Source organism: Hippocampus guttulatus, chromosome 2 (assembly GCF_054856545.1).
Source record: "Hippocampus guttulatus isolate MCC_2025c chromosome 2, RoL_Hgut_1.0, whole genome shotgun sequence".
Taxonomy (NCBI): Eukaryota; Metazoa; Chordata; class Actinopteri; order Syngnathiformes; family Syngnathidae; genus Hippocampus; species Hippocampus guttulatus.
Window position 1 is genome coordinate 10,826,603 of NC_141262.1, and position 11,933 is coordinate 10,838,535.

At 40.4% G+C, this 11,933-nt stretch overlaps 2 protein-coding genes across 2 annotated transcripts; both read right to left on the reverse strand.

The window, feature by feature from the left end:
- Positions 1-2,032: 2,032 nt before the first annotated feature.
- On the reverse strand, positions 2,033-2,597 carry LOC147208483 (macrophage migration inhibitory factor-like). The gene is made up of 3 exons (XM_086136092.1): positions 2,475-2,597; positions 2,212-2,384; positions 2,033-2,099 (listed from the first exon to the last, which is right to left on the reverse strand). The coding sequence occupies exons 1-3, from the start codon at positions 2,580-2,582 to the stop codon at positions 2,033-2,035; spliced, it is 348 nt and encodes a 115-aa protein (XP_085992218.1). The 5' UTR covers positions 2,583-2,597.
- Positions 2,598-8,361: 5,764 nt separating this feature from the next.
- On the reverse strand, positions 8,362-11,041 carry LOC147208484 (macrophage migration inhibitory factor-like). Its single transcript, XM_086136104.1, has 3 exons — positions 10,815-11,041; positions 8,693-8,865; positions 8,362-8,615 (listed from the first exon to the last, which is right to left on the reverse strand). The coding sequence occupies exons 1-3, from the start codon at positions 10,920-10,922 to the stop codon at positions 8,549-8,551; spliced, it is 348 nt and encodes a 115-aa protein (XP_085992230.1). The 5' UTR covers positions 10,923-11,041; the 3' UTR covers positions 8,362-8,548.
- Positions 11,042-11,933: the final 892 nt, after the last annotated feature.

Genomic DNA, 11,933 nt, shown 5'->3' on the forward strand with positions numbered 1-11,933 from the left:
CTTAGAGACCCTCATGCGCTGGCTGTCACATCAAACATTTTGGAAAATGTTTTAGCCCTCTCTCCTGCCTTGTCTCCATGACATGTGCACACTCACAGCCGCAACGAGTCACTCTAACGCAGCAATGACAGCCTGGTTAACACACCAGCCATCGTCAGATTTATTTTCTTGTTGCTTTTCAACAGGAATGTGCTGGGACCAAAATGTAGCCCAGGAATATTGGTTGACGATGGCCATCATGCACTGAAAAATAATCGACAGTAGGGTGAGTGAGGGGTTGAGGGGGGGCTGAATATTTGCATGCCCCATTGGTCAGCGTCTCCCTGTTTTTCAGCCTTCTCTCCATGACGTGCGCATACTTACGGCTGACAACAAGACACTCTAAACTGGCTACACTTGGGGACTGGCTGAAGGAAAGATGCATTTTTGGGGTTGAGGCATAGTTCGCAAGATAACTATATGTCAAAATTGTGCCATGTAACTGTTAATGTGGGACTAACAGTGCTCAAGTTCTTACATAGTGGAGGAGTTGCAACTCATTCTGGTTTGATTTGTAGTTGGTTGTTCGTTGTATGATCTGTTCAAACTGACTTTTTTTTTTAATGGTATCGAATGTCTCTGTGTACTTCTCCATTGCTCCTGATTGTAAAAGTCCACTACAACTTCTAATTGTGTAAATGTACCTGTAGATCTATACATTTAATGTACTGGCTTCCACAATGAAAAGGAAAAGCAGCCTGTTATTACGCTTGGTTGGGACTCAAAAGAGTCAGCATTCTGTACTAAAATCTCAACTAATTAGCTGAGCTTCCCACAGCCACAGAGGTGCAGTCGAAAGTAAAGACAGATCATAGAAAGAGCTAGGGTTGCGCATAAGGGCCAAAAATAAAGAAAAGGAGGAGAAATGCTTGATCTTCACACCTTGATGAGCGTTTGAACCCAGCATAAGACAGCAGAGACCCTTCTTAATATGGCGGCGTGACAGGCAGGGGCGGTTCTGGATCAATTTCACTGAGGGGGCCGGGCTGGGGCCAGGGGTTTTGATGGGGGAGCACATTCAACCCAGGGCTAAAAAGACAGATTCGAAATCTTATTTGACTTTTTATTTCTTCAGACTTTGAAATTGTAGTCATAACATTACAGTGATGAGAAAAAAACGGTATTAGGAGGGCTAAAATGTCTGCAAGCGTAACAATACGTCTGTTGAGAATATTCAAGCCAGGGGATGATATGGTACCAGCCTGCCGGGGACAAAAATTGCAAATACACTGAAGCTAGATGTTTTACATGCATATAATTATCCAAATTTTAAAAGGCAATGTCTTATATATTGATCCTGTTAAATAAAAATAAAAATAAAAAGGGAGACTAAAAAAGTTACGCACACACACACACTCACACTCACACACTCACACACACACAAACACAAACACGCGCAGACACAAACACGCGCACGCACACGCACACACACACACGCAAATAGCACTCGTGTCGTGGTAATTTCCTTCTCTGCGGACTGCTTCTCATTTTCCCGCTCATTTTTAAATGGCGCAGCGCACTAAAGGGTCCGACTAGAATGTTAAATCACGCACTTTGGTTCCACCTTTCGCGTCGGCGACTCGGCACGACTGCGTAATCTGCGTTCGGAGGGGGGGCCACAGAATCGGTGCTACAGGGGCACTGGCCCCCGTTGCCCCCCCCCCCCCCCCCCCCGAACCGCCACTGGTGACAGGTTACGGGAGACTTTCAATGTTTTGAGGAGCGAGTATTTCGGAACATTGCAATTAAGAGACCTGAAATGAGACTTGTAACTTGGAACCATATTCAATGTTATTCAATGAGAAGAGACAACCTATGACAAAACATGAATTTGTGGATTACACACTGTGCGTTATTGCAGGAAGCCAAGACCAGTACAAAGTTGCATGGAATCAACGAAGCTATGACCGTGTCTTCTTGCTTCTTGGTCATTTTTAACAACGGCTCTTCAACACAGCGGCAATGATTTTCTTTGAGGACTTCAACCTCTATCTCAGCCAAAAGTAGTGTCGTTCCAGCTCATGTTGCAAGGATCCATGTCCACAAACTTAATATAAATCCTAAAAATGTGCAAAAGGAGAAATGTGTTGATGAGTGTGGACAGTGAAGAAAGAATAGCGTGCACACTTTAGTCACCGTATAAACTCAACGCAAGGTATTTGGTAACATTACCTGTCAGGAGATATGCCCAGCTGTTTGTTGAGCAGTCCACACAGTAGTTTAGAGTATTGCTTGATTTGATCACAGCTGATATTTTCATTGCTGTGAAAGGAACAGAGTGCACATGGATCTTCCTTTCCACCGACCATCATGACTTGATCTGCGTGGACATGCACGGCAATGAACTAGCACATGAAAAAAGTGACAAAGATTATGTTGGGGGATAACCATGCTCATCATCGGGTAATCGATTTGTATCATTGGTTTTGTCATACTTGATCGGGTTTGCCCATGGCTTTAGTCAGTTCCTCATTAAGTTCTGACAGCAGAGTCTCCGGCAGGTTGTTTTTGGCAAAGTTGGTATTAACAACAAAAATCGGCATGATTTCCTCGTGTAGTGTCTTCTGGTTCCTTCAAAACAGAACTGATTGAGGTTCAGAAGCTGCATGGAGGTAGTAGACGAAAGGCGGAGCAACTTCTTTTTGTTTGTGTGTTTGTTTTTGGGAGGGAGGCAGGAGATCAGTTAACCTGCCATGCATGTTTTCAGAATGTGGGAAGAAACCTGAGTACCCGGAGAAAACCCACGCAGGCACTGGGAGAACATGCAAACTCCACACAGGAAAGCCGCAGGTTGGAATTGAACTCTGGACCTCTGCACTGTGAAGCGGACGTGCCAACCAACTGCTTTGGGGGGTACCAACTCTTGTGTATGCCATCAAGGTAAATTGCTCGTAATTTGTTGCTTCTTCTGGTGTTCTCTTTTGCTTCTGTCCTCGAAAGCGCCCTCTCAGGATTTGTAAACGTTATCAGTGACCTGTTGCTTTGCAGTTTTTCTCTTTCAAATAAGATCTTGACATCAAAGTGTCACATGCATATAAAAACAACCAAAACTGTAGGTGCCAATTTGATATTGGTCGAATTTTGTGTGTTCTTCCATTTGCCGAGTCGTATTGATATGTTCAATTGGCATATTTCATAATTTAGTAGAAATAGTCGTCATTGTTATTTTATGCGTCTCAGAGTGTTTCCTTGACAGAACTACTTGTTATGACGTCACGTGACTGGCGAATGAGGACAGTGTGGAGAAGGAGTGAGCGGGACAGAAAAAGAGATGAGGCCAGCTCAAGAGAAAAAGCGATACAGTTTTTTGACCATACACACATACATACATACAAATGAATTAGACAAACTGAAGATAAACTTTTTTGTATACTTTATTTTTTAACAAACAGAAAATACAAAGAAGCCATTGTCGTGTTGTTTGCGTTCAAGTCCTTACGCTGGCCTCAAAGGTGCACCGGAATAGCACTGACAAAAACATTTTTCATTCCTTTGAACAAGTTGGAAATGCTTTGACACACCCATACAAATGATGATGTACCATTCTCTGCGGTTTCCTGCATTATCATGTTGATCAATACAGATGAGAATGGGTCTCTGTTGAATTAGTTTGTTTTGTTTTGTTTATTATTTATTGAACATGTAAAATATACAATACTGCAACAAGTTGGCAAAAGTGAAAAGTGAAAGCAAGCAAGATATAAAAAGGAAAAGAAAATAGTCATCATCACAAATTATATGTTCAAAGGAGTAGGAAGAAGTAAAAAACTTATCCAGTCTTACCCCTTGTTATATACTATGTGAATTAATCATTTTTCAATACAGAAAAAGGAAAAAGTCTACATATCACCAAGTGCTTTTACCCATATATGTACAATACTTATCTAATTATACAACTTTAGATATATTTATACATACTCATTCTAACACCTTTTTATATGTCGATTTTCTCATATTCATAACAGATACTACTTTTCAATTCATTTATCAATGTAATTCTGATTTATTTAATTTTCTTGTACTCCTCTCTTGAATTTGTTTTTGAACTCAGCAAGCGAGTTACTCATTTTCAGGTCCGTTCCCAAATTGTTCCACAGATTTACACCTGTTACAGATACACTCCTTTGCTTGATGTTAGTTCGTGTTTTGGATTTTTTATATAGGTCGGTGCCCCTTAAATTATAATAGCTCTCTCGAATTTCGAAGAGTTTCTGGATGTTTTGGCAAAGGAGATTATTGTGTGCTTTGTACATTAATTGGGCGATTAATGTCAACCAGATCATAAAATTTCATTGTATTTAATTTGATAAATAGTCGATTTGTGGGTTCCGTATATTTGGATCTAGTGATTATTCTGATTGCTTTTTTTGTAGTTTTAGAACAGGTAGTGTTTGTTTTGCTGGCGTTTCCCCATATTTCTACGCAATAGGTCATATATGGAAGTAATAATGAAGAATATAATGTATGCAAAGATCTCCTATTCAGCACACATTTAGTTTTATGGAGGATCCCTATGGTTGATGATATGTATATATGATATTTTTCTTTTAACGTTATCTACAGTATGTGTGGCTTACAGCATAATTTTGCATCTATTACTAATCCAAGAAATTAATTTTCATAAACGCGTTCTATTTCAATTGAGTTTACCTGAATTTTAACTTGGTATTTGATTGGTCTCGTGCCAAAAACGATTAACTTAGTTTTTTCCAAGTTAAGTGATAATTTATTTATGTCGAACCAGTTTTTTAATTTGTTTAATTCGTTTTACACCGTTTCCAGAAGCTGTTTCATACTTTCTCTTGAACAGTAGAACATTGTGTCATCGGCAAATAGGACACATTTGAATTGTTTTGAGACACTGCATATGTCATTTATATATAAGATGAATAATTTCGGACCAAGCACAGATCCCTGGGGAACTCCATGAGTGATCTTCAGTTGATTTGATTTTTTATTGTTGAATTGCACATACTGATATCTGTTTTTTAAATAACTTTCAATCCATTTATATGCTACACCTCTAATGCCATATCTTTCTAATGTATTCAATAACATACTATGGTCTATTGTATCAAAAGCTTTTTTTAGATCTAGCAAAATCCCAACAGTAAATTCTTTGTTATCTTTATTAGTGGCTATTTTTAGTAATAATTATTAGTCCATCCTAAGTCTTTACATGCAAAATGATACAGGTCAAGCATATCTTTAGACACTTTCATTGCTTGTTTCTCCCCGATGAATTTTGACTTTTTCAAATGAAGGGAGATGTAAGAAGCTTTAGACCGCTGGTGTCAAACTCAAGGCCCGGGGGCCAGATTCGGCCCGACAAGTCATTCCGTATGGTCCGCAAAAGTAAATCATATATCTCAACTTCCATGATCCTTGCTGAAGTCTGTAGTGAAATGTCAAATTGTCATGTGTAATAAGTAACATTGAAATTTTGCAGTAATTTGATTACCCTGTTTACGCCACTTGCACATTAATTGAGCAAACAACAAAGAAATAGTTGAACAAAAGTCATCACCGTGTAGTGCACAAGTAATAATACGATGTGATGATTAAACATTTATTCAGTTTCACTGTCGTAACGGGCCTCCGAGGGAAGATATAACACCAAAGTGGCCCACGGCAAATATGAGTTTGACACTCGTGCTTCAGATAAACAGATGAGTCCGTTTTATGAATTGGTTTAGCACAAGATATGCAAAATTTGTAGCCCAAAGCCACAAACATTAGGCGCAGGCACAAGAAGACTGCACTGTAATTCCTACAACACTGCATATATAGTTGTCCCGAAAAAGACTGTTTTCACATTTCTACTTCTGTCTTTTGTTTATTCTCTTTGTGCTATTCACTGCTGGTGTTTCCCTTCAGTATTGCTATCAGTAGGTTTGTCGAGAAATTGCAGGACAAAGAGGAAAAGCAAAAAATGTGAATACTGTCCAATCTCTTGCAACCAATCTTCCACACACAGTAAGACTGGTTACACACCAACAATCGTGCTGGGGTTTTTTTTGTCCTTATTTTGCCCCTTCCTGACCAAAGATGTCAAACGGCGCACCCCACACACAATACGACCAAAACTGTTAAATGCCTGTGGGGGTTTTTTTGTCTGCCAAGGATTTAAAATAATCTTTTGAATTTTGAAAAATCCCGATCTGTACCCGTCTTAAAATGTAATTTACGAATTAGAATAATGCTCATCAAAACTTTAGCCGAAGTTTTCATCAGAATATCACTCGAGTACACCGCTATGTATTGACAACATGACTGCAAATTTCGAGGATGATGGACCAGGGAGACTGAGTGAAACTGTAAATACAGGTGATTTAAGAGCAGGTTTGGGAGGTATACCTTAAAACTGCAATTCTATGCAAACACACACACATGCACACACAACAAAACCCTTTGAGATATTCGCTGGCATTGGGCCAAAACCTCCTATAATCACGATTTGGTCAGTTTCATATTTTTCATGTCTATTTAAAACGTGGAATGAGCAATTGCAGTCGATCAAAGTATATTGTGACCAGTTGTCCACCTAACTCCAGTAAAGCTTGTGTGGCCCACAAGTATATGCAACATCTTCACTGAGGTGTCTCTGTCACCAACATTAAAAATGTAATCCTGTGAAATTCTCCATCTTTGAAGTCAAGATGGCGCCCGAGTAGGCAGCCGTCAGCAAGTGCTCTCATGAGCCTTGCTTTTTTTTTGTTGTTTTTGTGTTTGTTTTGTCACTTTGTGTTGTTTACGTCGTGTGGACCTGATGTGGACTTTTTCAGCATTTTTTTGGCCACGACATTCATCAAGGAGGAGACTCTGTGCTCGGTGGTTGCGCCTTCTCGGCAGCATGGGTATACCAGCACTGTTTTTGACTGGGAGGAATGTCGGCGCCATTTGACTGTCGTTGCTGGACAGTCCAGGGCGCTTGTGTCTTGCGCCTGTAATGGGCAGCATTTTTCACAGCCCCGCTTTGTTCAGCGGAGAGATCGGTGCTGTTGAACGGTCTGCAGCTGGATGGATGTAAGGCTTGAGGAGCCGACGACGACAAGAAAGGAGCGTTAGCGCAGAGCGCCGATGCGGATTTGGAACTGGGAGTCGCACCTTGGAGTTTGAAGCGGATTACGTGGGACAGGAGAAGTGAACTCATCTCTTTTCGTCAATGGACGTTACAGCTTCGTGTTTGCTTTCAAAACTTAGCTTGTAGCAGACGTGTGCACATTTTCAGCATGACGTCTCTGACCCACTGGTGAAAGGACACTTTGATCCTCTCCTCTTTCATCTAGAACTGCTTCAGACAACAAAGCGTATGCAGAAAAGTGGTGAAGATTGCACGACTGTCTGTGTCCTATGTGTTCCCAGCTCCTATATTTTGTTGTTCTCCTTCCTTTCATAACTTTGCTGCTGTGAATTGGGAATTTCTCCATTGCGAGACTAATAAAGGTTTTCTTATCTTTCTTATCTTATTTTATCTTATAATTTTATGAAATGTGTCTGTAATCTGATTACTTTTTTTTTCTGTAACTGGAGCAGATTACAGCTAAATTTCTTTTGTAGCCTGAATACGTAATGCCATACATGTATTCCGTTACTCCTCAAGCCTTCTTGGGTGACATCCTTTCAGTAAGGTTGCTCAGGAGTAACTTCCCTGACGTTTCCTTCAAGCATTTCCAGGTCATCTCAATTTAGGAAAAAAAAAGCAAAATCAGAAGATGCCACCGGTCTCCTCGGTGCATCTTGCGACGTGTCCATAACACCTCAACTGGGAGGCATCCAGGAGATTCCCAAGACAGCTCATATGGCTCATCTGAAACCTTCCCATATGACTGAGCCCAGATACCCTGCAGAGGAAGTTGATTTTGGCCACTTGTTTTTGTGATCTTCTTTCAGTCACGACTACCCAATTCACATTCATCCCTCACTCGTGAACAAGACAACAACAAGAGAGTCATTCGCAACCCGGAGAGGGCATGCCCCATTTTTCCGACCGAGGAGCATGGCCTCAGATTTGGAGGTGCTGATTGTCATTAAATCACTTCACTCTTGCTGCAAATTGCTCAAGCCAGATGAATAAAACAAAAGCTACATAGCATTTGCCACAGACTCCGCAAATTCTATTCCATGCATTAATTCATTCATTTTATATCCTCATTCTCCTCATTAGGGTCGAGTGTGAGCTAGTCTATCCCGGCGAACTTAAGACGAAAAGCAGGGTATAGCATTCATTATGACATGCAAAATTCCCAGTCAAAGGAGGGTTTATATATTTTTGATGCACGGAAGACACAATTAGGGAAGGGGAGACATTGAGAAAACACATTTCTGTACTACCAGATGTGCTTTAATGCAGGTGGGAAAGATGTATGTGAAACTTTACTGACTAGACAAGTGCCACGTGGTCGATGAATAAGCTATTATCGGGTATTTTTGTCTTCTGGGTTGTTTTTAACGACAACTCTTCATTCCAGCTGGAACGATGTTTTCTTTGAGGACCTCAACCTCTATCTTAGCCAAAAGTCGAGTTGTTCCAGGCCACATTGCAAGCATCCATGTCCACAAAATTTATATAAATCCTGAAATAGACAAAAGGAGAGATTGTGGTCATGAACGGTGAACAGAACATCATCATGATGATTGTTGGTTAGCATACCTGTCAGGAGAAACACCCAAGTGTTTGTTGAGCAGTCCACACAGTAGTGTAGAGTACCGTTTGTTTTCAGAAGGGCTGATCTTTCCAATGCTATGAAGGGAGCAGAGTGCACACGCGTCTCCCTTCCCTCCAAACATCATCATTTGTTCCGCGTTGATTAGCACAGCAATGTACTGATGTATGAAAAAAAAGAGAGAAAACATGGGTGGATCCCTCAATTAAGATCACACATGAGGTCTTCCATTTGTACGAAAAGCATGCATGAACTGTTAAGAAATGCAACTCTTGAGGCACTGAAGCACTTTGCAAAACGATAGATGGGTCTTTTCAAGAATTGAAGGGAATTTTCTGTCTATTAAAAAATAATAATAAAACAAAAATAAAAAAAGAGTGCTAAATATGACTACAAATAGCAAATATCTCTTGAGCACCCCCTGAAGTATCTTTTTCCCCCCAGCCCCTCTTGATAACCATTTTACCATAGATGGGCATTCCGTCCCTGGGACAGAACGGTCCTTCCGTCCGGACCGGACGCCCATTTTTGGGACGGAGGACAAGAAGGTTTTTTTTTTTTAAAAGGACAGACTAAGCAAGAACGGAAGTGGATTTTCGTCCATCCCTTTAATTGTCCCCAACCGGGTTAAGTATATGGTGTCAGGAGGCAAAATAACACAGCCAGACTGTAGCAAAACACTGTATTTTTTGAACAGCACAAACCGTTTCATCTCAACAGTATTTTTAGAGAAACACTGCCACCTACTACCGTAAAGCCAGAGAACATAAAGTGCCTACGGACAGCCATTTCACTAATCCAGCCAGTTAAGAAAGCTGGCTGTGTTGTATGTCTCAAGGTGCCCGCCCACCAAGATGCTTATGCCATTTGAGGCACAGATTTCTAAAAGTAAATCTTATTATTATTATTATTATTAATTTATTTATCTATTTTAATTGTAGCAGCTATTTTTGTGTTGCGTAATACAGGTACTACTGTTGAGTTACTTATCACTAATTAAAAATATAAGAAACAGTGATGTCATTTTTGTTTGATTGATGGCCAGTCCTATCTGCAACAGCCAATCACGGCGTGTTTCTCTTGTGAAGCGATATAAGCCATGTAGTGACCACCTCTGTGGAGAGGAAAAACACCCTAAAATCCCCAATACATGGGCGATAATTCCAATATTTTTAGAGGTTGATGTGAGAATAAGATGTCAACATAACTTTTGGCACATTCTGCAACGTTTTGATTTCTACATTATGGGTTTAGACAGTCACGTTGGATCACTGTACGGAAGTGGGGGGGGGGGGGGGGGGTCAAACTAATTTTTGTCAGGGGCCACATTTTAGTTACTGTTTCCCTTGGAGGGCCGTTATGACTGAAACCAAATGAAAATGTCAATAATAACGGTTTAAGTTACTGTAATGAGGGGTTTGGTTACAAGAAAATGCTTACAATATGTCTTATATTTATGAAGTATGAAAATTTTAAATTTTGGTAAAGATTTTCGCAAGCATCTTGCAAGTTGACATGCTTGATTTGCTTCCGCGGGCCACATAAAATGACGTGGTAGGCTGAATCTGGTGCCCGGACCTTGAGTTTGTCACATATGCTGTACGGCATATGTATTAAAGTATTACCTTAGAATCGGCAACTAAAGAGGCATTTTAACCCTTTAATCCAAGAATCCATGGCAGCCTAAACTCTTTGGAAATCTAAAAGCAATGCGGTATTGACATTGAAATATGCAGATTGCAAGGGCCTCGTATTTTGCCATGCAGCATCAAAATTGAATGAGACATCTTTTGGTGAAAACCTGTGGCATTCTAGTATATTTTTAATGCATCTCAAGATTCAAATTAAGCATTTTACATGGTCTCAGAAATGGATTGGTTGCGCTGTTAACAGAGAGTTCATTTAATCTGATAATTTCTAACCCGAAACATTGACGTCCTGGTTTGAATGCACGCAGTGGGTATTTTCAGACAGAGCGAAGAAACATATCTACTGAAAGCTGTGACACACGGCAAAAAAAACAGATCACGGACATGCGTTCCACCCACATGTCGTGATAAATAAATAGGCAGAAGCTTGTCAAATTGAGTGAGCATGGCATTGTTTTACCTGTGCCGGCTTGCCCATAGCTTTAGCCAGCTCCTTGGTAGCTTCTGTGAGCAGAGCCGGCGGCACATTGCCTTTGGCCACGTTGGTGTTAACTACAAACATCGGCATGATTTCCAAGAAGAGATTTCACGGTTCTTTCAAAATACCAAACTAATGCAACTCTCACTGGCTGAATGATCGATTCCGGATGCTGAGCAAGAGTATCGGGCCATGGAGTCATAGACAAGTGTTCAAGATGAGGCGTTTTGAGGAAGGTGGCCAGTTACTGCAACACGTCTGCGTGTCCGCCATATTTAATGTACCAGATGCGCCCGTAATCAATTGATTACATAGACTGATTCACTGAACACAAAAAATATTAATATATTGAGGGAAAATTGGCACTAAAAACAAAGTACGTCCCTTTTGATCTGATGATTATACATGTTTACTGTAAACACCAACCGAGTCACAAATTTGCAAACACATTAAAGCTATCCTCTATTATTGTCTATTTGTGTGCTCGGGCCAAAGTGTCAAATGTAAAAGTATTGCTTTGGCATCATCTTGTGGCATCTATGGGCCAAGGAAATCCGTTGAAATAAGAAGGGGGGCAATTAGCACGGCTTGATCTCCCCTCAACACCCATCTTCAAAAGGGTTTACACTATATGAACACCACTGTTTTTGTGTAAGTTTACAGCGAGGTAAATTTAGAAAGTTTTACAATTTTATTTTATTGATGATTTTTTTATTGATGAATATTGAAATCAGCACGTATAAAAAGGTATTTAATTTTTTTGTGTCATAACCAGATCCTGAAATGTGTATGTAACTACCAGCGACATTATCACTTAGAGTGTAGGCTTTTGTTGCCAGTGGTTTAGACATTAATGGCTGTGCGTTATTTTTAAAGGGACAATAAATTTTCAGTAATTGTAGCAAATCATTTCTCCAGTATTTACCCATGGCCATCCATCCATCCATCTATCCATCCATTTTCTGAACCACTGATCCTCAAAGGGTTGCGGGTGTGCTGTGGCCTATCCCAGCTGTCTTTGGGAAGTAGGCGGGGTGCACCCTGAACTGGTCACCACTCACCAGCTAGCTGCAGATGTATCAAAATGTGTTTAAAAATGTG